Here is a 24,991-nt window from a genome sequence, read left to right as displayed (position 1 = left end):
CCCATCGATTTAGAAGTGTCCAGGATCCACTTGTAGTTTCTCAAAGAAAAATAAAACATGGATATCAGATGAAAAAAAATATGTTATCACGTATATAGTATAATATTATTTATTTTAAACTTTCAATAACATTGCTTTAATCATGGTCCGAGTAATATGTGTCTCCAACTTCAATGTTTGTAATGGTATTTTCATATTTGTTAAAATATACATGATCTAAAATACTTCCGTAATCTGTAGTTGGATTTGTGACTAATTGTTTAAATGCCCACATTGGCAGCTATTTTTGGCATTGCATCTGTTGTCCAGGTGGGGGCGCGCCAACACTGTTGGATGCCAGGGACTTAAAACCCTGCTAGCCCATATGATGTAATTCTACAGAATGGACCTAGCCTTACTGATAAATCGGCCATTGAAATAAATAAGTAACAACAACACGTTGCTTTTAAAACATTTAATATAACGGCTAGAACTTTAAAAAAAAGCCTACATTGACAGCAGAGTGTTGCTTAAAGCCAATTTTACCAAACTACAGCATCTCATCATCTAGCCATTCAAACTACAGTGAGTAGTGCATATTGACCTCAAGTCTCAAGATAATCATACCAGTTTAAGGAAATAAATTTCAATGTATTTCAAACTGTAAAAAATATTGAGTCTCAGCATGAATTAATCCAAGAGGACGTGAATCTTAAAATGAGTTTAGGAATTTAGATTATCTGAACTGTACATTTTACAGTACATCTAAGTGGGAATAAATACAATAAAACTGAACATCTACTCTAAAAAAAAAAAAAACATAGCATACAACATAACAGCATGTCAAATTGTGTATTATGTTGTAAAAGGTGCTGTAAGTGATATTTGTATAGTTCGTTATTGTTAAAATAAGTGTTAATAAACCCACCTGAAAATACGTTTTCAGGTGGGTTACAATTTTCCTCCAATCAGGAACAACAACCCCATAAAGATAATTTATCAGCTTGTTCCAATTTTGTCTGCTCATTTATTCGTTTCATCACTTCCAATTTCCTGATATGAAAATCAATTTTCGGTTTATTATAGAGGTGGAGAGATGTGGAGACCCCTGTTATTGAACAAACAATATACCAATGATTGGTCAAAGAGCTAACACTTTAAAGAGAAAGAAAAGTTAAAATATAATAGTCTTGGTTGGAATTCAACAAAACTCAGTCATTGAACATTCAGACATCCCTTTCTGTTCTATCCTTATTTACACTTAACCCATTTAGGCCTGACGTCGAAATAAAAAAAAAAAAGTCTTCTGAAAGAATATATATTCAAAGATTTGTGCCGCATTTTCACGATTTTTCTAAAATAGCAGACCTACAAGCTCATAGCACGCCACTCGGTGGTGCGCTACGTTTGTTTTTCTTGTCTCTTTCTTTTGTGTAAGTCATGTGTATTTTGTATGCTTTATTGTAAAATCAATAAAAAACTTTGACAAAAAACATAATGCTTAGTTAAAACACCAAAAGGGGTTCCCGTACAGAATGTGTTAATACAGAAATCATTGGGGTCAGGTCAATGCAATAAATACATGTCACCTTTCCAGAGATTTTATGAAGACAAATGCAGCCAAAACATTGTTTGTAGTCCAACCTAACAGGTGAGGTTTTCATGTGATAGCAACAGCATCCATGGGGTGAAGGATTAAACGCCAGGGAAAAGCAGGACGTTCATAACATGATGTTTAAGTTCACCGATTTCCTCATGAAAATTTGGAGTATGGGTTCGGTCCACTTAGACCTAGAGAGATAGAACATAATCAACAGAGATGTTATGGTTCAAGGAAGGTCACTGTAATAGGTCTTACTTAAAAATGTCAGGTTCCAATCAAGAGAGCAGGAATTGTTTTTGTATCTCTTCCATAATGTGCAAATGTACAAAACAAAGTCTTTGTTTCTCTGAGAGGAATGGGGAAATGATTCAGATACTGTGTGTGTGTGTGTGTGTGTGTGTGTGTGTGTGTGTGTGTGTGTGTGTGTGTGTGTGTGTGTGTGTGTGTGTGTGTGTGTGTGTGTGTGTGTGTGTGTGTGTGTGTGTGTGTGAGAGAGAGAGAATACTCACCATATTTCTTTCGTATTTCTTCATGTCTCATATTCATCTCTATCTTCCTACAAAACCAAAACCCCAAAAAGAAGATTAAAAAACAATATAATACTAATAGAGACACTAAAACACACAATTGTCACGGTTTGTGTCACAAACCGGTTTGGGCAGGTTTGTAGTTTGTGACATGTGTCCCCCACCCCCCATGTAATGCTTTTGTGTTGTGCTATGAAGGTAACTGATAGGGAACAGTGAATACAACAATGGAACAGCCTAAAACAGGGGCAGCTGATGCTCCGATAACAGCCACAATGTATATAGAAACTGAGCAATGTCACACCATGCACACACTAGGTACAAGACTCAAGGTAGGAGTTAAACTAAACATGAAACACAACTGCCAAATAGGTAAATAAAAGATTATTTACAATGGCAGCATTTAAGTGCAACCAAGGACAGTAGGACACACATTATAATCATATTCAAGCCCGCTCATTTGTGTAACATTTAACAGCATTTTATTTCAAACTTCGAAATAAAATTAGATTAATCCAGGGTAGAGTGGATCTGTAATCTGCATTAGGCTGCTTTATAATGAGACGGGCAGTCAGTTACTTTCTACTGTGTGGCAGTAGTAATTTGTAGGGAATTTGCTCGGGAACTGGAAGGTGGCCAGTTCAAAGTCCAACACGGACGTCACCACAGTATGGAGTGTGACTGGTAGCTGGAGAGGTGCCAGTTCACCTCTTGGGTACTACTGCCAAGGTATCCTTGAACAATGAGTCCAGACAGGCTTTAAGGTCCTTTCAGATGGGCAGGACGTCTGCTCCAAGTCTGCTCATGAGGGGTTCGACAACACAAGCATAAAAAAAAAGCTCAACACAATCTAGTTCTAGTCAGTCACGGGCGTGTACACAAATCGAGCACGCGCGTGACAATTTCACGGGACCGCAACCGTGTAAATACACTTGCAGTGTCGCCCCTCAAAAAAATCCAGGCCTCTCATTGAAAATGAATAACTATTACATTCACCGCCAGGCACAGTCAGAAAGTCAACCTCTCTGAATGAGAATGAAAGATTTCTCCCTGCTGTAGCAGGTCCTTGCACCGGGTAAGAGACGACAGCTATTTGGTAATGAGTTGAATGATCCCTGCCAGCCAATACTTTGCTGGCCAGTAAGGAGGTATCAGAATCATGGACAGGTCTCTCAACCGCACTCTGGGTAGGGGGGAATTAGAGCGATAGGAGCAAACACGGAGGAGAACGTTGGGCAACTCATACATGCACCAATACAACCTCTCCTGACCTATGACCCAAAAGGGTGAAGAACAGAGGGTATTGAGCTTTGACGTCATCGCAAATACGCCTATGCTCACCTGTCCCAATTTCACCCAAATGTTATACCAACTCGACATTCTGTTGCCAGAAGAGCAGGCCTTGCACCTGTAGTGTTCCAAAGATTTAGGTTTAGGCACCATGATGGCAAAGCTCTACAAAATACAGCTACTGTGAGATGCAAGATTAAGAGGTGGTTGAATGACTAATGCGTGGGTGTCCAGGCTAATATATTGGAAGAAGGGCCTGTCCCTCTCCTGACTCGGGTCAAACACATTTCCTGCCGGTATGTTTTCGGGCACCTTACCGTAGATTGCCAGGCAAAAACTACGAAATGACTACAACTCGCGGGTCCTTCGTCGGCCATTTTGAAATCTGAAGTAAGAGTGCATCCTGTCCGTCGCTCAATCGGGTCCCCAACTAGCATGCGAGACGATAATATGCTAACCGGAGTGATGCGCCAGCCTTTTAGTGCCATCCTAAGAGCATACTTTCTCACCAAATCAGAGGATTAGTTCGTAGATATACTCCGCTGAAGATCGGCCATTATGGGACTCTATCGAGATCGAATGACAGTTTTTGACAGTTTTTAGTTTTCTCTCGTTCGTTTCAAGATGGATGCCGTTCAGGTCATAGGCGGGTGCCGTAAGAGGCCTCAGAAGCTACCTCAGCTTCTGCTGGGGTAGCCTCGTTCTCAGCCTTTACTCATCTGCGAAGAGAGAAGCCTGGTCAAGACCTAAGAGTGTCCTTAGGGGCTGGACTTCCGTCGTACGTATTTCCCCAGGAAACAATATTTTTTGACCAATCACAACCCTTGTTTCATTCACAGAGATTGAAAACAGATTTGTAAAGCGTCAACGTAATTTCTTTGGGTGGTACTTCTGCATAATATTTATACTTACAGTATACTAATAATTTCACAGGATGGCACCCACTCACCTCTCTGATTGTTTGGTCCTCAACTTGTTGGCCTGCCTTTCCATCTTGGCCTCAGATCTGTTGGATCTGTGACACACACACACAAACGATAAGTAAATTATTAGCTAACAAGTAGCCTTTGCAGGGGCCACACCAAAGCCAACACAGTTACATACAATATAATATATATATATATTTAGTGTTCTAAATCTCATATTTCTGACCATGTAATGTGGGTGCATGTTCAAATGACCTGAAGAAGATCCACAGCGGAACAAAACTTTGTCAACATTTTGCTAATAAAAGTCTTTTTATTAGGCTTTTTTTATGTTAAGGAGAATTTCACCCTAAAATGCTTTTTTTACCTTTAGTTGTCTTCTTAAAGTCCTTTAAAGACGTGTAAAGTGTTTTTTTTCCTCCTTTCTTGGCTTAGCCCAGCACCCAGTTGATGTGCATATAGTATCATTTCCTTCGTTTCACAGTAGACTCACCCATGATGACACAATGTAACACTTATGGCTCGTACACACTGCCCGATATTTGCTCCGATTATGCTGTCGGGGAGCATTTTTGGCGCTCGCCGACAAAACCCCCGATCTGACGCAAGATCGGGCTTTGATCGCCGAGGTTTTGCTCGCTGTGTGAGAAAGGAGCTGCGAGAAGATCCAGCGCCGATAAAAGCGCTCGCCGACGCCTCCCCGACCATTTCTGAATATCTAGCACGTTTGATATTTGACTCTGTCGCCGACTGACTGCACCCCGATAATGCCTGTATTACAGCCAATGAGAGCACACTGCTCACAGCACTGCTGTCTGTCTGTCTGTCTGTCTCGATAGATGATCAGATGATAAGATATTTAACCTTCATTCCATCGGTAAATCCCGATGGAATGAAGCCCAATATTGCCGTTCCGCATTTCACTTGAATAATGTTGATAAAACCGCATTGGAATCAACAGTGCAGAGCAAACTTTTGGACCTTGTGCGCTGTCTGTGTCTGTGTGTGAGACAGAGTTATTTAATGACACTCAAGAGTATAACGTCTCGCTATAGCGCTATCACAAACATGTCGCCCTGTGTAGCCTGGCTATTCCTGTGTGTGTGGCGTGCACGCAGAGAGAGATGCGCCCTGTGTGGGTCTCGCGCTTGTATCACGGCATCCTGCACGTGCGTGAGTTGTCAAAATTAATTGGAATAAAAAACAAATGATGTAGCCTATATGCGATCCAGACCCGGATCGCATCTTGGTGAACTCTTGCAGTGTGTGATCCCTAGTCGGCGATCAATCGTCTAGTGTGAAAGCCACAAAGATAATATGACAGCCGATTCTTTCAAAAAAAGACTCCTGTAGTGTGAAATACATAACGATCTGATGACTCGCCGACAACTTTAAAACTCCTACAGTGTGTAGGGGCCATTCAACTCACCCAAAGTTCTCACACTTGCAGCAGCAGAACAAGCAAACGAGAAAGGCAATGATGAGGATTCCGCCCACAACCGCCAATGTGATGATCAGTGCCTGGAAGTTCACTGGATGACAAGCACACACAGAGAAAGAATCACAAGGATAGGACACAGAAGAACAATGTCAGTACAGTCACCTCAAAGAATGAGAACCCAGATTTAGTTAATGCCAACTTATTTGCATGGTAACTTATTATAACTTCTTTAACTCTGCAGTTTGAGTTGCACAAATAGTTCAGGTGTGTGTGTGTGTGTGTGTGTGTGTGTGTGTGTGTGTGTGTGTGTGTGTGTGTGTGTGTGTGTGTGCGCGCTTACTCCAGCAGAGCCCCCAACGTGCATCATTCAGTGGACAGAGTGCATGAGGTGGTAGGATGGTCTTCGTAGGGTAGGTTACACATGCCTTCGTTGTTATGCACCACAAACACTGTAAGGATCCATACAAAACATACACATAGCATGACCAGTCAGATAAATTATGACAACCTGAGTAATATGCAGGGAGGAACAGACAGGAAGTATAATGGAATGACACACAAATTACACAATTAAGACTGCTATTTTACTGACAACAAAAGGTGCCACAGTGACACTCTCAATGGCTGCGGGTACATGAAGGCCTTTTCATTCAGAATGAAAACTTCAGAATTAATTAATTCAGTTTTTTGCTGTGTGTTACTGTTTACATACGTGAAATGGTCATTCCGAATGAGTTTTTACATGGACGATACTTTTAAATCCTATTATTTCATTCCACATCAGGTTTGGGGCTGGGAAGGCTTCTGATTGGATAGGGGGCGGGCGGATATGTTTAGGTCCAGTGGTGGAAAGTAAAGTACATTTACAATTTTGAGGTATTTCTAGTTGACTTGAGTATGTAAGTAAAAAAAATAAAAAAATAAACTTTTACTCCACTAAAGCATGGGTTCCCAACCACTGGTACTAGTACCACTAGTGGTACTTGAGCCCCCCTCTGGTGGTACTCAGAGGAGTCGCCCAAAAAACCTGTCTGTAGAGACGATTTCCTATATTAGTAGGCAGCTGTCAAAGGGCTGGTGTAAATTTGTGGGTGGGAGTCAAAGCTTGAGCCCAAGTGTATTAGTTCGGGTACCACTTTTTATATTGCTTAATTATATTATATTATATTATATTATATTATATTATATTATATTATATTATATTATAGATGTTCTCCTTACTGAACTGGCACGCTTCGTCGGTCTTGCCTGACACTGGTACACTTAGTTAGTCTCTTAGATCTGATACTTCTGAGTTAATCTGGAACTTCTGAGTTAATCTGGAACACACTTCTGGTGGATCTGCGTCAGACTTTATAGGGTGACATGAAGTCGTGGCCTGACGTCACGCCACTGACCGTTTCCGTGACAACACTGTCGATACAGGTAGTTGTTCTGACCAAGAAATTGGTTGATATAGGCTCACCTAGTCGTAAGATTTTAAGACGGATTTAATCACATTATCAGAGCAGCAGCAAAATTGTCTTAGGAATGGAACAAAAAACAAAACAATTTAAAGAATAAATTACATTTTCCTCCAGGGTTAATAATAGCTGAATAGGATGGGGCAGGTCTACGGCACTCCTGTATTTTATCAGTTATTGTGGCGGTACTTGGAGTGCCAGATATTTTCTGTGGTGGTACTTCAGTATAAAAAGGTTGAAACCCCCTGCACTAAAGAACAAAAACTCTTTTATGCCATATTAATTTATATTGTATCATGTAGCCTATGAGAGGTTGCTCTCAGAGATGTGAAATTAAACAACAAAACAAGAGCATAATATAGCCATACCAATTACATGGAAACAAGCATGCACAGAAAGACCAGAATTAACTTAAATCTGAATGTTTACATGAATCCAAAATTGTTTCAATAGGATTTAAAAATGGAATAAACCGGTCAGTTACATCAGATTTAAGTTTAAATCAGTTTGGCCATTTTCATTCCGATTTAAGTTTTTGTAGGTGTTTACATGACAAGTTTTAATAGGATTTAACTTTTATTCTGAATGAAAAGGGGATTTAACTGTCCATGTAAACGTAGCCATGGTCATCCTCTCACCCCAGACACAAACAGATACAAGAATGAGGAAAAATAAGGCCAGCTGGCATTGAGATCAGCGTTACTCTCCAAACCAGTCTAACAGGTAGCTCAACAGGGGAGGAGCCAGGAGGGAAATGGCTGCTCCACCTGCAACAATCTCATCCCTCAACAACACTCAGTAAAGAGTAAAAACTGTATTCCCTAAATGTTTAGGTCTGTCCATTTTAGCCCCAGAACTCACCGTCACATTCTGCAGACATTCTTCACAGGTTGTTGCATTCTTCCTCTCGCATGCTGTGAGAGGCGGGAGGATGGTGAGTTAAAGAGGTTTATAAAGCTTTGAACAGGGCAACCATAGCCCCCTATGGAACCTCTCTCCCTCCACTATACTGAGGGAGTTTACATATGGGGCTAGTAACACAGTCTGTTCAGTGTGTGTTTGCTGCTTTGTGTAGGTCAGTGAACACAAAGCAGCTGCGCAAACCTAACAACACAACTGACTGACAACATGTAAATGGAGAGATTGGTTTAAAACATTACGTTCGGTTGTATTGACTGGGGCCCGGCCTATACTGGTTTGGCCCCATGGGGTGTTTTAACAACAGCCAAACCACCTGGGACATTTACCATGGTAACACCCACAGTAAACAGGGTATGGTATGGAACAGCACCATACTGTAGGCTTAGCCTAAGACTCTCGTAGATGTATTTTTTCTATACATCTACCAATCTACCATGGGGTGTTTTAACAACAGCCAAACCAAATTAACTTAAGACCCCCGGGTGAGCTCTTTTCAAAAGAGCTCACCCGGGGGGTCCCGAGAGGGGCTAGGTATGGAACAGGTGTTTTAACAACAGCCAAATCAAATTAACTTAAGACCCCCGGGGGTCCCCAGAGGGGCTAGGTATGGAACAGCACCATACTGTAGGCTTAGCCTAAGATTTAGACTCTCGTAGATGTATTTTATCTATACAGCTACGAGTCTAAATACGATAGGCTTACAAACATCACAGTAAGTCACATGAAATCTCAAATAAAAACAGATTGGCACAACATATGTAGGCTAAGACAAGTCCTATCACTGCCATTTAAGTTGTGTGTTAGTCCATGTTACTGTGTCTTTGTTACAATAAAACAAGAACCTGGGGGTGTTGAAAAGGGAATGAAAAAACAGTATCATTGTTCCTGCATTGCTGAGGTTTCAGTTACACAAAAGCTACAGCCTGAAACTCACAGAAAGAGACACCCTTAAAAATTAAGAAAACTATGTTGGATAGCCTTTCTTTTGTGTGTATTGAACTAAAATCACAGTAATAACATTGTATTCCATGTAGAATTTAAATTTGCTTCCATATCAAGCCACGTCTTGGCTTCGATGGGCTGATAAATTAACTGGAGAAAGGTCTCTCGTAGTAGCCCAGGTTAAATGTATCTACACACGTACAAAGCAGCCCAATGCAATTATATAAAGAAATAATGTGATCGAATTATTAATTGTTTTAATAATCTTAATGACAAAAAAGTGTCACTGATTTCTCACCGACGCCAGGTGCGGAAGTCTGGACCAAGACCGTCGTCGACACAACGCAGAGAACGAGAACAAGGACAATACTTCTGAAATCCATAACTCCGACTTCTGTCAAGCTTTTGTTAATACACTGACAGACTGCATGCACACCGCACTAAAATATTCAATGACTTGAGCTGAGTTTGAAGACAAGGAAACTGCTGCCTCCTGACTCTGTGCTCCTGTCGGCAGACTCGGAAAGTTGTGATGATGATGAAACAGGAATGTGACCAATCCTCCTTCTGAGCGCACGGTCGTTACGCACGAAACGGGGGCAGGAGGACGAAACTCAGGGAGGAGGAAGTGTGTGTGTGTGTGTGTGTGTGTGTGTGTGTGTGTGTGTGTGTGTGCGTGCGTGCGTGCGTGTGTGTGTGTGAACTGAAACAAAGATAGTGGACAATAATCAATAATTTATTAAAGCATATTTTTTGTAAATCCAGTTACAAATAAAAAAACAACAACAAACATATCTCTCTCTTTCTCTTTTTTCATAAACAAGCACAATCTTTTACTAGGTAATGATGATGATATTAATAGGCATAACATAATAACGAGAAGGCCCCACTTTGGCCGCCTGCGGCTGATTTAAGGACCCTTTATTGTATTGAAGTTCCCCATAGATTCAAATTTGGGATCAATGTCTTCAACAGTAAAATTCACAGGTCTAGTGACCATAAAATTAGCAGTGATCCCAAGCAGCATCTATGAGCAGCTTGTTCTTACTCAGAGTGATATCACATCAGTGAGACAAAACCATATAGATGTAGATTAGGTGGAGCAGACAATCAGACAGACACAGCTTAACCCAGTGGTTCCTAAACTCTGGAGCTCAAGAGCTCCAAAAATAAATTAGACATTTGCCCAGGGGTGAAAATAGCAGATAACCCTAACCCAAACAGTGGCTTAACCCATAGCTCCAAGCTTATGGGTTAATAACCAGTGAGCCACCACCACCACCAGTAAAAACAGACTTAAAGTTCCACCTGAAACGTTGTCAGTAGGTTCAACCCATTATAATTCTATAGTAAGGATCCCAGGGGACTGTGTGTAGGCTATAATATGGCAATACAGACAGGCAACAGTTTGAAATGGTTGAAATACACTTTAAGTAAGTTACTTTAAATGACTTTACACAATCTACAAAATGATGTTGTTGGGGCAGACATTCAAATTCCTATTGACATTGTAACTATAGTTATAAAACTGTCACTCCTAAATTCATAATTTGAGTATTAGGATTAGGTTTGTACAGTATAGTATATAAGACTACATTTTGTAATCAAATAATTCCCCAGTGTATTTAATGTTTATTTCATTAACCTATATACTGTATATACTTAGTTAACTGGAGTATCCCATGGGTATACACTGGGCTCCCTCATTTTCCCCCCTAAATATTTTTGCTGAAAATATCTGATCTACAAGCATGTCTCACTCTGTGTGTCTCACATTGTGACACGTTCTGAGCTTGTAGATCTTCTATTTCAGGTGAATGTTCTCCCCCAGAAAAGTAATGCGAGGGTTCACATGGCCATGGCCATCGTAGTGCAGGCATTCCATGTGAGTGATCTGGGGTTGTCTGACTGTAGTGCCACAGTTGGTGATATTAACATAACAAGATAAACACACCCAAAGAGCAGTCATGAGTATCAGTACTCCCAACACATTAAATGAGTTCATTCCTATCTCTCACAGTAACAGTACCCCTTGATGTTGCATGGTGCCATAATCGCTCCTCTCTCACACTGAGATTGAGAATTAAATTCTCTCACTCCAAAGTTCCACACAGTTCAATAAACATCAGTCTCTGCCCCCCCCCCCCCCCAGAATACAATACAATATATATATAGATAAATATTCCCCCTCTTCCTCTTCTGCTTTAAGTCACGATCACAACATCATTCTCTGATAAATGTTATTCTTGTAAATTCTCCTTTTCACAGAACACACTCAATATGCTTACTCAATAATCACAATTCTTTCTCATTTCCCTTTTTCTTTTCCGTCAGACACCACAGTTGGCGGTACACCATTGATACATACACACGCAGGCACGCGCCCACACACAGCAGCATTCAAAACACAGCACTTAAGGATGGGGTAGACAGCAGGGACATACAGTAATAATAGTAGTAGCACTGTAGCAGTAGTAATAATAGTCACATGTTTAAAAACAGGGTTAAATCACACACAAAGTGAAGTCCTTGTGCTTTTCAAAGCATTGAATGTAAAGTTATCGATCTCTTGCACAAAAAAAGGGGGGGGTGGATAGAGTAGTCAGATTGTTTGGTTCCTATTAGTACAGCAGAGTGACCTTAAAATATAATACAATTATATCCATCAGAATAGTAATACTGGAAGAACATACAGTAGGGAAACCAGTTCAAATGACCGAACAAATTGGACCACTAGGGGGCCATTTTGCTCTTATGTACACCAAGTATCACATAACAGCAAATTGGCCACTGCATGAATGTGGCCCACATTTTTAGTTTACTCATTCAAATTTCTAAAGATCTTTGTGATTCACATTGATGGCAGAGCCAGTGGGTGATGTATTGGCAGAGACACACAGTGGTGGTGATTTACGGGTAATTTATACTTTGTTGCGTACCGAAAACAGCACATCTACAAGTTCACTTGTAGACCTGGCACGCAACCATGTATAAATTAATCCATACTCTGTTAATTTGCATACTACACATGAGAGTACTCACATGATGTTGTATGGCATCTACAGTATATACAATACAGTAAAGTGGTCACCAAAAAATCAATGTAATTCTTACAATAAACATGATCTGTGATATACAGTACAAAACAATATACAGTATTTTTGACCGTCTATGCACATGTGTGCGTGCGTGCGTGCGTGCGTGCGTGCGTGCGTGCGTGCGTGTGTGTGTGTGTGTGTGTGTGCAGTATGTACTAGGTGAACACAATATAGGAAAAAGTTCTCTCATACTCTACTGGTTGATACTGAAATTGTCACTCTCCAGTTCTCTCTCTTTGAAGGTCCCTTCATACACTGGGGCCAAATGAGATTGCAACCTGTCTCCCAGTCAGTCTATAGTCATCACCCGAGGGCCCTAGGAAATGTTCTGTTGAAGTTCTTGATCTGGCCATTTCTTTTACTTCAGGTCCTGTGATGGCACTAATGTGGCACTGATGAAGTCATGAACGGCACTGATGAAGTCATGTCCTTTGACACAGGAAGTGACTGTTATATAACTTGAAATTTGGCTCCTAGGAATAGTCAGCCACCAAGTCCTTTTATCATTCCAAAAGAGATATAAAACAGTTATAGTATAGCTGAAGTCACAGAGAGGAGGGGGTAGGGGCTGCAAGCAATAACACATTTTGTATCATAACTTAATATAAAAAACGAACAGGATGCAACAGGTTTGAGGACAAATGCATGTTAAGAGAAAGAGAGAGACAACAAAAATGTAGAATATGTGAGAGAGAAGGATAAAAGAAAGATATACCTGAAATAATGCCTATAGATGGCAGTGCACTGGAGGGACAGAAAGAGAAAAGAGATAGAAACTGTAGGGTTTGGTTGGTTGTGCTTGTCATTATTGAGTTTGGTCCAGAAGAGAAAAACCAGCGATGTATTCAGTGTGCTGTAACATCTGCATGCAGGACTAAAACTGGGGTTGTGTATGTGAAGAAGAATTGTCCTAAAAACACTGGATGATGTTTTGTTCTTTTTTCATGCTAACTTTTAAATTATGCGGTTTCCAAAACATATTGACCCAAGTGGAACTTAATCCAATAGAGTGTGCTGTTTGGCCCCTGTGTCCACTTCCACTTTGCTTCTTTGTGAAAACATTGTAGACATGCTTTCACCATTATGGATTCACCCCCTGAGGATTAGCTGATTGGTGTGGATGACTCTGTCAAAACCAAACAGCAAACCAACGACAGGGACTGAGGCATTGTATGCCCCTCTGCTATAGGCCCATTGGAGGAGTCAAGGGGTCTGACTGGCTGATGGCGATCACCTCGTCCAGGAACTGGAGACACTGGTGATGGACATGGTGCTGCAGCGTTTCTTTACCACCATGTTAATGTAAGCCCTCATAATCTTGGTGATCTCCCCCACCTAAAGAGACAAAGAAAGAGGGTGGGTACAGTAGATACATACGTGTGTGTGTGTGTGTGTGTGTGTGTGTGTGTGTGTGTGTGTGTGTGTGTGTGTGTGTGTGTGTGTGTGTGTGTGTGTGTGTGTGTGTGTGTGTGTGTGCGCACACGCGCGCGCGTGCCTGCGTGCGTGTGTTTATACTGGTGTATGTAGTGTAAACATTTGTGTGTATATGTGCCTATGGCTATTACTGTAGCTCTTACCAATGGAGTGTCAAAGAACATCTCCCTCTCATCTACGATGATCTTGTAGGTGCAGGGCTGTGGAGCCCCAAAGAAGGTGATGTGTTCATACTGGAAGGTCTCCAGAGGCTTGGGCTCTCCTCTCTTATACACAGAAACATTGTCAGCACTCACGCCCAGCCATAGGTCATGAGGGAAGCCACCCTCTTTGCACTACAGAGAATGAGTGAAGGGAGAGCGTGAGAAGTGCATAGGAAAGTTGAACTATGATTTCTTGGGCACCTCAATGTTAAGTGGCAAACCACAAATGGATACGGATTGTTTTCTATCCCACCATGAATTGCATTCAACTGGCTAATATCAATGGATTGGAGTCCCACTGTTCTAAAAGCAATCGCTCAAATTATTGCAAATCCTTTCCTTTCTACTCACCTCAACATCAAAGAGAGTAGATCCATATCCAGGCCACTCTTTGACAATGCTCATGTATTTGAGCATTGCCTGGTGCTGGGGCATGGCTTGTAGTCTGGTCCACTTCTCTAGAACACTGGTCCGAGTGGCCGAAGTCTCCTCTTTCACCCACATCTCCAACATCTGCTCCTCCTCCACCTGTATTGGATGGAGAAGATTCTAATTGAATTACAGTATTTACTAACCATTCTAATTGAATTACAGTATTTACCAGTTGCATAGTGAAATTGTTTTGGTGTCACTAACTCCGTGACTGTGTACTGTAATTCTGCAAACTGTTAATACATTTTTCAATCAATCAATCAATCAAAAGTATAGGAGACAGCGGTAAGGCAATCAATTAATAGTCAGTTACACCTTTCAATCAATTAATGACTTTTATCAGAGATCCTGGCTGACTGGAATTTTGGCAGTAAATCACTTTGTTTACCAATGCCGTTATACCCTTCTAAATCTACTCGCATTGATCTATTCTTGCTATTCCCAACCAGGATATTGCAATAAATAAATAATTGGCAAAACAGATGCCATGTTAAGTGGTCAGACTCAGAAGGGTGGTCCGCAAACGCTTTTGGGATTTTCAAGTGGGCCCTGATCCAGAAAAGGTTGGGAACCACTGATCTATGCAGTCAAACAATGTTCTGAATAGAGGGTATACGCCAAGGGGCCAGTGATGCTATTCAACGTTGAAGCTCTCCTCCCTAGTGGTAGGAGGAGGGACTACAGGCGGACCCGTGGATTCATGTCCGGGAAACCCCGTGCAGCTGGGCTTTAACATTGAGCGCTCGGTTGCACTTCCGCATTTGACCACCAAAATTTGGTGGTCAAATGCGGCGTTCTGAGACGGTACTTCCGGCAGTCTTCCGGGTGCTTCAAAACGCCACTGAGCAACTTCCACTGACATGAATAGCTGGGGGGGCGGAGCTTCGCGCCAGTTCAGTCTCTATCCTTTTATATACTCTATGGTATGCGCATGCATAAAGTGAATGGCAAATTGAGTGGCAAATCTAGTGGAAAGGTGAGTGGCAAAGTGAGTTTAACGTTGTTTAACGTAGTTTAATGCAATCATATTGGACTTTTCTGTTTGGATGTATGGGCTGTCAAGGCTAGAAAGTAGTTTTTTGGCACTCAGTTCCTGCATAACTGGTTTGATGATGATGTCACATGCATACTCTCTATTACACATTTAACATGGCTCCCCCACATGGAGATGAGGAGTAACTACAGTTACATTACAACTACAAAGTGTAAACATGATAAAGAAGTTGGCTTTAGCCTTTCTAGGAAGAAATGGTAAACTAATAACCATTTCAGGACAGACTGCCTGCCGCAGCAACCTCTACAGTCTGAGTCTGAGTCACTACACAGAATAGCCCTTTAACTAAGCACAGTCCTCAAGCACTTAGCAGTCACTACATAAATCAATTAACAAAGCACATTTTGTTTTTACTGAACAATAGTTGTCTTTAGTTTTATTCTGTTCTTAACCCATTTTGGGCGGGAACCCCTTTTGGTGTTTCAAGCATTCTGTTATACTTTAGCTATTGAAAAATAGCAGATCTACAAGCTCATAGCGCGCCACTCGGTGGCGCGCTATGAGCTTGTAGGTCTGCTATTTTTGAAAAATCGTAAAAATGCGGCACAAATCTTTGAATAGGTATATATTCTTTCAGAGCGAACGTTTTTTTTTATTTCGACGTCAGGCCTAAATGGGTTAATGTCAACCTTCTGTTTCTTCAGGGAGCCTGTCTTGAAGCTTCTCCTCAGCGTTCCATCCAGGAAGCTGGGTGTCCGACGTTTCTCCGATGCAGCTGCTACTACACCCTGAACTCCTGCTGGTCCCTTCACACCCTGAACTCCTGCTGGTCCCTTCCCCTCTCCTGTTCCCCCACCTCCTGCTCCACTTCCTCCACCTCCTGCCCCAGCGCCCTGCTTGGTGGAGTGGAGGATGCGATTGCGGAGACGCCCTATTGGATAAACGTTCCCCAGGCTCCATCCAGCCCGGCCCGCTCCATCACCATGGAGATACTGCAGCCGCAAAGAGGCCAGGTGCTGCAAAGTCTCTTCAGAGGCCGGGAAGTGACCGCTGATCAGAGACTCATGTGCCTGATTATGAGAGAGAGAGAGAGAGAGAGAGAGAGAGTGTGTGAGTGAGTGAGTGAGTGAGTGAGTGAGTGAGTGAGTGAGTGAGTGAGTGAGTGAGTGAGTGAGTGAGTGAGTGAGTGAGTGAGTGAGTGAGTGAGTGAGTGAGTGAGTGAGTGAGTGAGTGAGTGAGTGAGTGAGTGAGTGAGTGAGTGAGTGAGTGAGTGAGTGAGTGAGTGAGTGAGTGAGTGAGTGAGTGAGTGAGTGAGTGAGTGAGTGAGTGAGTGAGTGAGTGAGTGAGTGAGTGAGTGAGTGAGTGAGTGAGTGAGTGTGTGTGTGTGTGTGTGTGTGTGTGTGTGTGTGTGTGTGTGTGTGTGTGTGTGTGTGTGTGTGTGTGTGTGTGTGTGTGTGTGTGTGAGAGAGAGGTGGGGCCAGATAAGCGAGAGGGAGAGAGCGAAATAGATGAGCGACTGATGATCACTTGAACAGCATTACTTTTATAAAAGTAATATGTGCGGAAAAGCTCACCTGCTCAAACATGAATGCAAACTCCACTCCTTCTTTGGGCATACTCTCCACATCCAGGAAGCAGTAGAGCTTGAAGTAGAGTCTCCACTCTCCTTCCTCCTCCTCTTCTTCACTTCCTGCCAATCTGGGAAAGTACACAGTCACGGAGTTAGTGACACCAAAACAATTTCACTATGCAACTGGTAAATACTGTAATTCAATTAGAATGGTTAGTAAATACTGTAATTCAATTAGAATGGTTATCTTCTCCATCCGTGTGTCCCCAAACATAGTTGAAGGACTGGAAAAGCCAGTATTTCCATAATACGACACTTTGCCTACATCATTCATGCGTAAATCGGCTATTTTCGGCTAAGAGTTGATGAGAGGGAAAGATTAGGTGGCCAAGTACAGACCCCAGGGGGACCCCTGTCATTCATGCTTTTATCTCTTCCAGATTAGATTACTGCAATGCACTTTATTCAGGTATCAGTAAACAGAACATTCACAGACTACAACTGATACAAAATGCAGCTGCTAGACTACTGACGCGCACAAAGAGAAGTGAGCACATTACACCTGTCCTTGCGGCACTTCATTGGTTACCTGTAAGTTTTAGAATAGATTTTAAGATTGTATTACTTGTTTTTAAAGCTCTAAATGGTCTGGCACCTGCTTACATCCGTAATCTTTTAACTCCCTACAAGCCTGGCCACTGCCTGAGATCATCCAGCTTAACCCTATTAAAGGTTCCAAAATCTCGCCTTATCACAAAAGGCGACCGGGCCTTTGCTGAGGATCTCAGGCTGGCAAACTCAGTATCCTCTTTTAAATCGCGGTTAAAAACTCACCTTTATTGCACAGCCTTTTTATGAAATGTTTTAATTGTGTTTATTTTGTTTTATTCTTATTGTATTATTTTACTGCTATTATTATCTGTAAAGCACTTTGTAAACTTGTTTTTGGAAAGGTGCTATATAAATAAAGTTATTATTATTATTATGATATCCATGACAAATAGTGTTATATACTCAAAGACTATCAGATGATACCTCTCAAACTTGGCTAAGACATCTGCCACAATAACTCTGCTCTCCAGGGCTCTGTCTGTGATCGTATTGTGTTCAAACAAAGAGAAGAGGTTCCTGCTTTCCTCCATGGCTAGGCCTCGGATCAGCTTCTCCACCACCTGGACACAAAAATTAACAGTAACCCAACAGTCAAAGTAACAAAGCAATTTGTTACAGTCTGCTGCATGAGAAAATTAGGATAAAAGCGTGTGTGTGTGTGTGTGTGTGTGTGTGTGTGTGTGCGTGCGTGCGTGCGTGCGTGCGTGCGTGCGTGCGTGCGTGCGTGCGTGCGCGCGAGTGTGTGTGTGCGCGCGAGTGTGTGTGTGCGCGCGAGTGTGTGTGTGCATGTGCGTGTTTGTGTGTTTATACCTCTCCAGCTGTTGTGTGAGAATTGATGGAGATCTTGCAGGAGCCTCCTCCATGGCAGTAGACAGTGGTGCTCATCTCCTGCCTCACCAGCAGGGCGGCGATCTCCTCCTGAGACGGCACAAAGTCACGAGTCTTGGTCTTCTTCAGGGACTCCCCGATGAAACCGGCGTAGCGCTCGATCTCTGTGCCTGGGTAACGCTCACGCACCCTGAGTAAAAACACACAAACACATGACTCATTATTATACATCCATCACCACGGGAATGGTGCACACGCATTTTCGCCTATGGCCCACCCCTGCTGCTGTTAATGTCTTCCCGCGGCCCTGTATACATCATTCATTGTCTCCACCAGGCCGAAGGCATGGGGAGAGAGTATGTTTTGCACTCCGTCCGTCCGTCCGTGTGTGTGTCCGTCCGTCCGTCCTTCCGTCTGTGAACAGCTAATCTCCGGCACCGTTAACTCGGTCAATGCCAAATTTTGCACTCACACTCCCTGGATGCCAACGATGAACCTCTGCCCCAAAATTTCCAGAACGGCCTGTTATAGCGCCACCAGGAGGCCGCTTTGTGCAAAACAAGTTTTTGGACAGTACACCTACAGATTTTGTCCAAACATCACGCAAATTGGTACACAGTCTCTCTAGAGCCATTCAACGAAACGGGTCTTTCAGATTTCTCAGACTCCATCCTGATTGGCTAAGATTGGCTTCCAAAGTGTGATTTCCGTGAAATTGTGCACGCACATTCCCACTAGGCCGAGGAAGAAATGCCAAATGAACATTTTCAACTCAGCCTCATGGTGGCGCTATAACTGGCCGAAAAGTGTTTTTACCTCTAACTGCACGGATCTGTGGATAACTTTGTATGCCAACTCCCTAGAGGCCAAGGAAAAACCTTTGCCTGGAATTTTTCACATTTGCTCTTTATAGTGCCACCAGGAGGCCGACATATGTAAAACACATTTTCTAATATTACTCCTTCAGATTTTATCCAAATGTCACGCAAATCGGTACACATGCTCTTCATAGTCATGTGATCAAGACGGGTTTGTATGATTTCTCATAATTCATTGCCTAAGATGGGCTTCTAAACTTTTCAGGAGTAGCCCGCTTTGTACCCGTTTTGTACAAATCGCCACAACTACTCAATGCAGAGTCCGATTGCGGTGAAACTATGCATGCATATTCCCACTAGGCTGAGGAAGAAATGCCACTTGACAATTTTCAAATCAGCCTCATTGTGGCGCTACAACAGGCCAAGCCGCGTCTCTCACACACACACACACACACACACACACACACACACACACACACACACACACACACACACACACACACACACACACACAGACAAAACATGATTATATTACTCCTAAACATTTTGCCAAACATCACACACACTCCTAACCTCCTGGTGGAGACCTGTGCCCAGAAGGGCACTTTTTCTAGTTACACATTCATTTTACAGACAGTCTAGAGCAGATTCTCAACCTTTTTCATTTCAAGGACCCCCAATTTGATATGCAGCAGGCCACGGGACCCCATTTGATAAGATGTCTATCTGTGCGACCCCAATCTAAGACATTTTTCATCGTTAGACATAATTTGGTTCGATATGATCTATCATTTGGTCCAGAAATGAATTACTACCTATGTACAGATAGGTAAAGAGACAGTGAAACTTTTATCAAAATAGTCATTCTTGTACATTCTCTGGTTGTATTTACTTGTACATGTGATAATGATGAAGATTAACTATCAATAATTTAGCTGGGGACCTCTAGGAACCCTCTGAAGGATTGTGGTATCTGGTGGAACCACAATTCACATTAATATAGCCTAAATAATTGTTTTAAACTAAAGTGTAAACCTGGATCTTTGTCTCCCCTGAGAGAGAGACATGTTCGGACAGACCCACGGCTGCAGGCCCTGTAGGGGTCCCTGTATGCTAATTAGATCAGCTGCTGATAGTGAGAAAATAGCCAGGTCTCCTCTGTGCTTCCTGGTGACCATTTGGTACAGGGGGGTTGAGACCACCTTTGCATTTTCCCTTTGATGTCTCTGTCTTTGAGTTGTATAAAGTCTACTGAAAATGTTTGTAACAGTTAGTAGTCTCTGGACGCCGAGAGGCTGATGGAGGATCCATGGGGCCTGCCCCCATGGCTGATGCTATATTCTGAACTCTGCAAATAAACTGGACTCCGAAACCCTCATTCATTTGCCTGTCTGCCTCCGCGTTTATTCTGAGTACTTTTGCCTAAGTATTTTAGTAGTTTGTTTATGAGCTATAGGGAGAGAAAAGCAGTCTCTCTGTTTAGATCAGATACTTCAGGATCTCTGGGGGTCCCTGGACCCCATGTTAAAAACCACACACACACACACACACAAACACACACACACACACACGCACGCACGCACGCACGCACGCACGCACGCACGCACGCACACACACACAAGAGGAACACCGTCTATACTGGAAAAACTGCAAATCTATTTTTAATAAACATAATCACACCCGTGTGAAGTGAGGGGCGCTCTTATCATCATACATCATCTAATTCTGGCCAATCACAATTTGCGTCCTCACTTTTCCGTCTTCACTTTTGTCTTCAATGTTTGTGTTTACACAAACCTGGAAAGCTGGGCATAGGCCCTCAAAAAAGTGTAAGTCTGTCTGTGGCGGGTACACAGATATGCCTCTACAGTATGTTGCGTTGTCAGCAATAAGCCCAGCAAAGACGAGCAGGCTGATAATGCGACCCAAACGTGGACATACTCAAAACAGCGTGAGGCAATAGTTTCTGATATGTCTGACATCACATGCCCATATGGAGATCCCCAACATCAGCACAATTGATTATGCCCAAATATGAACTAACATAGCGAGAGAGAGGGCGACTCAGCACAAGAGAGAGAGGTAGAGGGAGAGGAATGAGGGAGCAGGGAAGAACTTGGGAGAGAGAGCCTATTTCACACAATATCCCAGCGTATGCTCTGGGTACCGGAACCTGAACACGCAGTACAATAATCGCCAGGGAAGCTGATAGCTCTTGTTATATCAATACACATTTGCATGTGTGTAGACAGTAGACACTTATGCTGCGTTTTCACTGGCAGCTATGAAAGATACAAAGCTACAAAGTGACGCAGCATATCTGTGGCTGAGTGTTGGTCAACATGTTCGACGAAGGTCAAGCATACATCCGTCGAGCGAGAAAATATAAAGGAAAATATAAAGCCTGGGGTTGAAAAGAACACAGAACTGGCTGACAGAAATAATTCGTTTTCCTCCATTACAAGCAGGAATGTTGTGAAGAGAGAAGGTGAGTGGAAATGGTTACCGACACTTGTTCGTTTTGTAGCTTTCAACAGTAGCTGCAGTTGAAGCCAGCTACATTTGGATTGTAGCTTTGCATCTTCATGCCACTGGATTCCATTCGAAATGAACGGTAGTCTGTAGCTTTGTATCTTCAATTCATGTCGCTGGCTTCTATTGGAAATGAATGGTAGCTGTAGCTTTGCATTACGCACACACGCACACATGCATATACACAAATACACACCTCTTCAGGTGGAAGCGCAGGTATCTGAGGATGGCTCGGCTTGGAAGAAAAGTGCAGCTCATGCAGGTGAGCAGGTGCCAGTGCGCCCGATTGGCTGGGCTGTTAGGCTGAGGCACGTGATTGGTCTGCTTGATTACCTGACAATACACCTGGGAAAAAGAAAATCCAGCTTTTGATTGCATTGCATATCGTTTTTATTCAGCTTTCTTTGTTTTATGTTTATTACTATGTATGGCTCGGATTTCTTCTCTCACTAAAATAAAATAGTAAAAAGTGTAAAAGTGTTGATGTAACTCAGAGTACAAATAGAACCATTTGGACTATTTCTGAGTAACATACCTCATCCCTGAGAAGGCGCAGGTCCTGGCAGGTCTGCAGGATGCCCTGAATGATGGGCACTGTGTCCGCCAGTGTCTCCATCTCCTGTAGGGAGTTGAACACCCTCACTGCCTCATCCTGTAGACTGGCATAGCCCTGCTTCCTTTGAACTGTGCACGCACGCACACACACACACACACACACACACACACACACACACACACACACACACACACACACACACACACACACACACATACAGAGGATAAAGGTAAAGGTCCTCATTCACAACGGCGTTTACGCTCATAAAGTGACGTTACGTGAGCGGAGCGTGAGCGGACAGGCATTTACGTGGACTGAACGTGAACTTGACGCTGACGTTGTTTGGTCGTAAATTCCGCAAAAAGCTGCGCCAGCTCTCATGGTCGTGTACGGCTTGCGTAGATTTATTAAGAAGGCTTTAGTCTTCATGCTGAATCAATTAAAAGTCCCCAAACCTCAGATAAAATATGTAGGCATGTGTCCCCAACAGTCAGCACATAAAAAAAATGATAGCCTATATAAAAGCCAAGTATCACTTGTATGCCCATATGCATGCATTCTAGAGGCAAGTTAGCCTAGAGTCCCATACAGAAACTACCCCGAGCCCGACACCTTTTTATTTATTTATTAGGATATTTCTAGCATGCGCGATTGGGGCTGCTCACTCGGCAGCCTTCTACTCGCAGTGCAACACGTTGTGAGCTTGTAGATCGGCTCTCGTGGACTCGCGCTGCATGTTAAAAAACAAACTCACAATTATAATAAGAACATACACTTATCTGCATTCTGCACTGTACGAATCCAACGTTGTTTAGTGCAGTATAGGCCTATTTAAATTGTTTCGTTATGGAGCTCCTTTGAGTCAGTCTGACTGTCGGTGTGTGTGTGTGTGTGTGTGGGGGGGGGGGGGGGGGAATTAGCCCTATATAAAAAAATAGAAGACCACATTAGCCTATTTGAATGAATGGCATCAGCGTGTTTGAAAGTCGGCCAGTCATATCATAGTTTTAAGCCAGCTCACCTCCACTCGCGCTTGTTCACAAACATGACGGACAGACAGACAAGAAAGGCTGTTGATGATGATTATTATTACCACTGTAACTCGCTGATCAGCATGTTGACAGAGACTCAGCCAATTAAAGTTTCACGTAGGCCTAAATGCCTCCATTTGCGTCGTGGTATTAATTTATAATAATGTATATTGACCACACAGAATAGCCAACTCTTACCTGCAGCTGAGGAAACGTACAACGTAGTTGGATCGGATGAAATATAGCCTTTAGTCCAAATCCCACAAGAAAAAAAAGAAAGAAAATATGTCCTGTGTCCATGCATGTCCATATATTTGCTTTCCAAATCCGACAGTGCAGGGCAGGGAATCAATCACCGCAGTAGACTAATCAATAGGGCCTTTTATCATTGCCGAGTTTTAATATAGCATTTGGTCGTGTGGTGAACAGTACAAATTAACTTCTTTCTCATTATGTGAAAGTAACTGTAACATCAGTTAACTTATTAACGTTCTGACATTTAACAAGGAGTGAAGCAATGCGTGCCAAGTTGGCAAGTTTCGTTTATAAATATATACATATAACTCGCGCTGTTTGCTTGAAGATCTGTCCGTGCAGAGACCCGCCTGTCAAAATGAACTGCTCTACAAGCTCATCGCGGCTGTTGTATATAATTTAAAACTTGGAAATCCTCTGTGCAGTTTATGATGACGTAATTCGATATTTCCTGTTGCCTTATATGGTCGTGGATGTTCCATCAAACCAGGCGACACCAGGCGAATCGCTTGGAAAAAATGCGGAAAGGATACACTCGCCGATCCGCACAAATGAAGTGATTACACCTGGTTCCCTGAATAACACGGGACTTAACCGTAGCGTGATCGGACGGATTTTCCGCTATCTATACGCATGACCTTTACGCTTCCGTTACACTGTGGCGTATTTCTCCTTTGTGAATGAGGACCAAAGGGAGGAAGAACGATATGTATACTACTAGAATTTCGCGGGCCTTCGGCCCGCTCATCCCAGAGTTGCGTTGCCCCGCGTTGCGATACAGAAGTCCACAGATACAGAAGTCCACAGTGACACGCGTTTTATGCAGCTGTTTTGTGTTGCAGCGCGTGCGCGCGCGCGTGTAGTGTTGTTGTTCTTATCCATATATGCGCCTCGGTTGGTCCCGTTTGTTCCACGCCAGGTGTCGACGCAGTCGTTCGTGCGATTTGCGTGTTTGCATTATTTTAACTGTGTAGGCATACCATATTCTGAAGTACCAAAAAGAGGACACATGCGCGCGTGCATGTGGATGTGGATGTGCACATGCGCGTGCACGTCGTGCACGTCGTGCATGTGCCGTGCGTGGGCGGTTGTGTTAAATTGAGATGTCAAAAGAATCTAGAGCCTAACAATAAATGCATCAAATATGCTCTATATTAGTTATGTATTTATTTAAAGCAGTGGCTCTGAAAGGTGTGATCCAGGGACCCTCATGGTTCCTTGAGGGGGTTCCAAATGGACCCATTATAGGTCTGTAACTCTGAGAGTGTAACACATGGACCCAAATGGACCCTTACAGGTCTGTAACTCTGAGAGTGTAAAAATGTAACCAAATGGAGTCTTTTATAACTGTTAACTGTGATACTGTGGAAATGGAATGAAATGGGACTGTTATGGGTCCATTTGGTTTGACTCTCAGAGTTATGGGGGTCCTTGAAATTAAAAAGTTTGAGAACCTGTATGCAATGGCTTATCTGTTGTAAAAAGAGAGACCAGCCTATTCTCCAAACCATCATATCTTATGCTTTGCTAGGTTGT

At 42.7% G+C, this 24,991-nt stretch overlaps 2 protein-coding genes across 2 annotated transcripts in view; both read right to left on the bottom strand.

Moving 5' to 3' along the window:
* Window positions 1–1,564: 1,564 nt before the first annotated feature.
* Window positions 1,565–9,744, bottom strand: pttg1ipa (PTTG1 interacting protein a). The gene is made up of 7 exons (XM_079528076.1): window positions 9,391–9,744; window positions 8,091–8,143; window positions 6,107–6,215; window positions 5,755–5,857; window positions 4,349–4,414; window positions 2,092–2,138; window positions 1,565–1,770 (listed from the first exon to the last, which is right to left on the bottom strand). The coding sequence occupies exons 1-7, from the start codon at window positions 9,473–9,475 to the stop codon at window positions 1,733–1,735; spliced, it is 501 nt and encodes a 166-aa protein (XP_079384202.1). The 5' UTR covers window positions 9,476–9,744; the 3' UTR covers window positions 1,565–1,732.
* Window positions 9,745–13,420: 3,676 nt separating this feature from the next.
* Window positions 13,421–24,991, bottom strand: part of myo10l1 (myosin X, like 1) — a gene marked incomplete at both ends in the record, with an annotated part of 60,049 nt that continues 48,478 nt past the window's right edge. The window contains 9 exons of the mRNA XM_079527469.1: window positions 13,421–13,525; window positions 13,768–13,959; window positions 14,179–14,355; window positions 15,943–16,323; window positions 16,828–16,951; window positions 17,859–17,995; window positions 18,246–18,453; window positions 21,810–21,958; window positions 22,149–22,297. Coding sequence (XP_079383595.1) covers window positions 13,421–13,525; window positions 13,768–13,959; window positions 14,179–14,355; window positions 15,943–16,323; window positions 16,828–16,951; window positions 17,859–17,995; window positions 18,246–18,453; window positions 21,810–21,958; window positions 22,149–22,297 — 1,622 coding nt within the window. The remainder of the gene's footprint in view (window positions 13,526–13,767; window positions 13,960–14,178; window positions 14,356–15,942; window positions 16,324–16,827; window positions 16,952–17,858; window positions 17,996–18,245; window positions 18,454–21,809; window positions 21,959–22,148; window positions 22,298–24,991) is intronic.

This window comes from Electrona antarctica, assembly GCF_951216825.1.
Source record: "Electrona antarctica genome assembly, chromosome: 18".
NCBI classification, from domain to species: Eukaryota; Metazoa; Chordata; class Actinopteri; order Myctophiformes; family Myctophidae; genus Electrona; species Electrona antarctica.
The sequence above is the reverse complement of the archived record's forward strand: the minus strand, read 5'-3'. Positions and strand labels throughout refer to the sequence as shown.

Bases quoted from the DNA above. Each gene is read 5' to 3' on its own strand.
- pttg1ipa (XM_079528076.1), bottom strand. From the start codon at position 9,475: ATGGATTTCAGAAGTATTGTCCTTGTTCTCGTTCTCTGCGTTGTGTCG. The intron at 8,144-9,390 runs GTGAGAAATCAG...CGCCTCTCACAG, and splicing joins GACTTCCGCACCTGGCGTCG to CATGCGAGAGGAAGAATGCA. The intron at 5,858-6,106 runs GTAAGCGCGCAC...CTTGTCATCCAG, and splicing joins ACGTTGGGGGCTCTGCTGGA to TGAACTTCCAGGCACTGATC.